The sequence below is a fragment of the Lactuca saligna genome, chromosome 2 (genome assembly GCF_052625555.1).
Source record: "Lactuca saligna cultivar CGN05327 chromosome 2, ASM5262555v1, whole genome shotgun sequence".
Lineage (NCBI taxonomy): Eukaryota > Viridiplantae > Streptophyta > Magnoliopsida > Asterales > Asteraceae > Lactuca > Lactuca saligna.
Window position 1 is genome coordinate 107,657,120 of NC_136418.1, and position 4,687 is coordinate 107,661,806.

General features: G+C 40.3%; 2 protein-coding genes across 3 annotated transcripts; both read right to left on the minus strand.

Moving 5' to 3' along the window:
* Positions 1-232: 232 nt before the first annotated feature.
* On the minus strand, positions 233-2,646 carry LOC145031328 (uncharacterized). The gene is made up of 2 exons (XM_078979863.1): positions 703-2,646; positions 233-594 (listed from the first exon to the last, which is right to left on the minus strand). The coding sequence occupies exon 1, from the start codon at positions 1,567-1,569 to the stop codon at positions 739-741; it is 831 nt and encodes a 276-aa protein (XP_078835989.1). The 5' UTR covers positions 1,570-2,646; the 3' UTR covers positions 233-594; positions 703-738.
* On the minus strand, positions 2,583-4,269 carry LOC145031327 (uncharacterized). 2 transcript variants are annotated; one of them, XM_078979862.1, is made up of 3 exons: positions 3,707-4,269; positions 3,428-3,658; positions 2,583-2,690 (listed from the first exon to the last, which is right to left on the minus strand). In XM_078979862.1, exons 1-3 carry the CDS (start codon positions 4,239-4,241, stop codon positions 2,653-2,655), a joined length of 804 nt encoding a protein of 267 aa, XP_078835988.1. In that variant the 5' UTR covers positions 4,242-4,269; the 3' UTR covers positions 2,583-2,652. The 2 variants fall into 2 exon arrangements, with proteins under 2 accessions (XP_078835988.1, XP_078835987.1); XM_078979861.1 differs by having other exon boundaries at positions 3,428-4,269.
* Positions 4,270-4,687: the final 418 nt, after the last annotated feature.

Sequence of the window (4,687 nt, forward strand, 5' to 3'; positions counted from 1 at the left end):
CCACCAATTAATTTCTAAATATTAATTAACAATTTAAAAAATAGTAAATAATTACAATCACTTCCAATTATTTACAAACACTCATTAAATAATAAATTAACTCCCTCTTAATTTATTTGTCAATGTTTTTATCTTGGGTCAAGTGGGTAACCCATATAGGCTCAAGTAATTAATTTGGATACGAATATGTTGTGCAGTGGCCATGTCTCCAACAATATAAGAGTCCAAAAAAGAAAATCAGAAGATTACCCCAATAATATATAAAAATAAAAAGAACCATCAGTTATCCTTTATACAATAGAAATAAGAAACTTGAAAAGAAAAATATTAAAGCTACAATACTCTTATCACCCTCTTCGGGCGACAAACAATTGTACTTTTGTTTTTACGTTTCCATTATATAACCCTTCAAGCTCTTTTTTCAAGGATAGGATGAACCACAAGGATGATGAGGAAAAGAAATATTTGTAACAAAAAGATTGATGAAGTTCAGTGTATCATTTAGGAACTTATTGAAATGGAATGGTTGTGGATGAACAACTTTTGAAACATCCCCTTAAGGAACCTTCTTAATTAAACTCGCAGTAAAAAAACCTACATAAATAAATATGATGTTGTTATGAATGTGTCATGTATTTAAAGTTTTGTAATAATGTTGGGAATGTTTCATGATATCGAAAAAGAAATAAAAAATATACTTACATGGTTGTATCTTGCAAACAACAAAGTTATGGGAGTCTAATAATTAGTTGGGGGTGGAGGAGAACCATAGATATATACGGGCGAAAAAGGTGATTTTAGTGGTGGAGGGGGAGATATGTAGTGGTAAGGAGGTGGTGGTGACTTAATCGGTGGTGGGGGTGATGTGTAATGGTATGGAGGTGGTGGAGATTTCACAGGTGGTGGAGGTGATGTGTAGTGGTAAGGTGGCGGTGATGACTTAACTGGTGGTGGGGGAAAGGTATAGTGGTAAGGTGGAGGTGGGGATTTAACTGGTGGTGGAGGTGATGTATAGTGGTATGGTGGTGGTGGGGACTTAACTGGTGGTGGTGGAGAGGTGTAGTGGTATGGAGGTGGTGGAGATTTCATAGGTGGTGGAGGTGATGTGTAGTGGTATGGTGCTGGTGGGTACTTAACTGGTGGTGGAGGTGAAGAATAATGGTACGGTGGTGGTGGAGATTTAACTGGTGGAGGAGGCGATGTGTAGTGGTATGGTGGTGGTGGGGACTTAGTTGGTAGAGGAGGTGAGGTGTAATGGTATGGTGGTGGTGGGGACTTAACTGGTGGTGGTGGTGAGGTGTAATGGTATGGAGGAGGTGAAGATTTCATCGGTGGTGGAGGTGATGTATAATGGTAAGGTGGTGGTGGGGATTTAACCGGTGGTGGTGGTGATGTATAGTGGTATGGTGGTGGTGGTGACTTAATTGGTGGTGGAGGTGAGGTGTAATGGTATGAGGGTGGTGGAGATTTCACGGGGGGTGGGGGTGATGTGTAATGGTATGGTGGTGGAGGGGATTTTACCGGTGGAGGAGGTGAACTGTAGTGGTATGGTGGGGGTGGAGATTTCATTGGTGGTGGTAGTGATGTGTAATGGTAAGGCGGTGGAGGGGATTTTACAGGTGGTGGAGGTGAAGTGTAATGGTATGGTGGCGGTGGATATTTCACGGGTGGAGGTGGTGAAGTGTAGTGATATGGTGGGGGAGGCGATTTCACTGGTGGTGGAGGTGATGTATAGTGGTATGGAGGAGGTGGTGACTTAACAGGAGGTGGAGGCGATGTGTAATGGTATGGCGGTGGCGTAGATTTCACTGGTGGTGGAGGCGATGTGTAGTGATAAGGTGGGGGTGGTGACTTCACCGGTGGTGGAGGTGATGTGTAGTGATAAGGTGGGGGTGGTGACTTCACCGGTGGTGGTGGTGAAGTGTAATGCTATGGTGGTGGTGGAGATTTCGCTGGTGGTGGTGGTGAAGTGTAATGGTAAGGTGGGGGTGGAGATTTAACCGGTGGTGGAGGTGATTTGTAGTAGTATGGGGAAGGTGGTGATTTCTTAGGTGGTGGGGGTGATGTGTAGTGGTACTTGGTAGGAGTCTTCACTGGTGGTGGAGGGGAAGTGTAGTGGTATGGTGGTGGTGGAGATTTAACCGGTAGAGGAGGAGATGTGTAATGGTATGGGGGAGGTGGTGATTTCTTGGGTGGTGGGGGTGATGTGTAGTGGTATGGAGGAGGTGGTGATTTCTTAGGGGGTGGGGGTGAAGTGTAGTGATATATCGGAGGAGACTTAACGGGTGGAGGGGGAGACTTGTACAAGTAAGTGGGTGGCGGTGGTGGTGGAGATTTGTAATAATATGGAGAAGGAGTGGGCTCTGGTTTTGGCTTTGGCTTCTCACAAAGCGTAGATAGAGTCTTAGGAGCATATGCAAATGGTTCAGCCTCAAGGACAACCTCATAAGCATTTTTGGATTTGACCTTTAGCACGGCACCCTTCAAACCACCATGAAGATTTGTTGGAATATTGCATTTGGTTCCTTTTGGTGCCATATGAAGCTTAGCGGTACAAGCTTTTGCTCCTCCATACTTGGAATAGTCTAAACCGTCAACCGTAATTGCATATTTGCCATTGATCTTAGTCTTTCCATATGCAAAAATTTCTTTCTAGCCAATAGCCTTGCATGTAATTTCAACAACAGCATCTTTTTCAACACAAGTAAAAAAAAAAAAGTCAACTTCACGTATATTTTTTGGTCCACCTTTTGTAATATACCAATTACTACAAAATTAAAACATGTTATGCTATGCATGATATGATTTCAGGTATAAATACTTAAATTAAATAAATATTATTAACTCTTATACAAAATAATCATAAATATATAACTTATAATGTAGCCTTTCATAAAATGAATATGTTGAAACCTTAGCATGGTATGTTTATTTTATTTTTTATTTTTTTTGAAGTATTATAATATATATGGTAATGGTATAATAAGTAATCAATATATGATTATATGTCTTAACAAGTTAACTCAAAATTGAAATTTTAGAAAATTAAAGTTTCATTTTCTCGGAAATATACATCACTTTCATTATGTTTTTTTTTATTTATTTTAAAATGCAAGATAGTAAACGAATAAAACCGAACGATAAGATAGATATTTTCTGAACATTAATTGTCTATATGTCTAAATGTATCGTTAGGGAAAAGAGATGTGGAAAACCAGAAACATAGAACATGGGTCAAAGAACATGCATACACATCAAGTCATATATATATATATATATATATATATATATATATATATATATATATATATATATATATATATATATATATATATATATATATATATATATATATATATATATATATATATATATATATATATATATATATAACAGTTAAGGTAGTGCGAGAAACTAAAGTTTATACCTTTGAGGTGATGCTTGGCGTGTGATTGGATTGGGTATTTCCAGTCATAGCAGCTGTAGCAGTAAACTTTGCCCACGACCTTTACGATGAGTTTCCTGTGGTGAGGGTAAGGTACGGGGTAGTAGGATTTTGGTGGTGGTGGAGAACTATAGTAATAGTGTGGGGGAGACTTTGTTGGTGGCGGTGGGGATTTGTAGTAGTAAGGTGGTGGTGGAGAATGCACCGGTGGAGGTGGAGACTTGTACAAATATGGCGGTGGTGGTGAATGCACCGGTGGAGGTGGAGACTTGTAGTAGTATGGTGGTGGTGGTGATTTAACTGGAGGTGGTGGAGACTTGTACAAATATGGTGGTGGTGGTGAATGCACCGGTGGAGGTGGAGACTTGTACAAATATGGCGGTGGTGGTGAATGCACCGGTGGTGGTGGAGACTTGTACAGATATGGTGGTGGTGGTGATTTTACCGGAGGTGGTGGAGACTTGTACAAATATGGCGGTGGTGGTGAATGCACGGGTGGTGGTGGAGACTTGTACAAATATGGCGGTGGTGGTGAATGTACCGGTGGAGGTGGAGACTTGTACAAATATGGTGGTGGTGGTGAATGTACCGGTGGTGGTGGGGACTTGTACAAATATGGCGGTGGTGGTGAATGCACCGGTGGTGGTGGAGACTTGTATATATATGGTGGTGGTGGTGAAGAATAGATATAAGGATCAGTCGAGACAGCTATAAGGTTAGCAACACCAAAGACGGTTAATGCGATGACTATAGGCCATAAAGGGGCCCTGAACGGGACACCGGTGGTAACTCTCATGGCTCACCCGTAGTTAGAGAGGATGGGGTTGAGGGAGGGAGGTTATGCTTTTGGATATAAAGCTGAGAGGTATAAATAGCAAGTAACACGAAGAGAATATGTCACTAATTTGTATATTAAAACACTTGTCAACGCTTCCAAGGCCACTAGGCCACATTCTTTTTTTTTAAGCGCTCGTTCTCAAGAGTACTCAGACATTTATTTGGGTTGACATTAAATTTATTTTATCTCACGCTTAGCCTTGAACTATTCAATAAACGAGCTTTATATATGTGACTTGTTTTCATTTCAATAAGGAGTCACTGCGAATCAGAACATACACACCTTAATGTTAGACCATGATTTGATTTTACATTGTTTTAAAAATAAGTGATTAATATAATTCTTTTGTCTGTTTGCGTTTGTACTGGAGCATTTATTTTTAAATTGAACTTTATTAAGTGCAT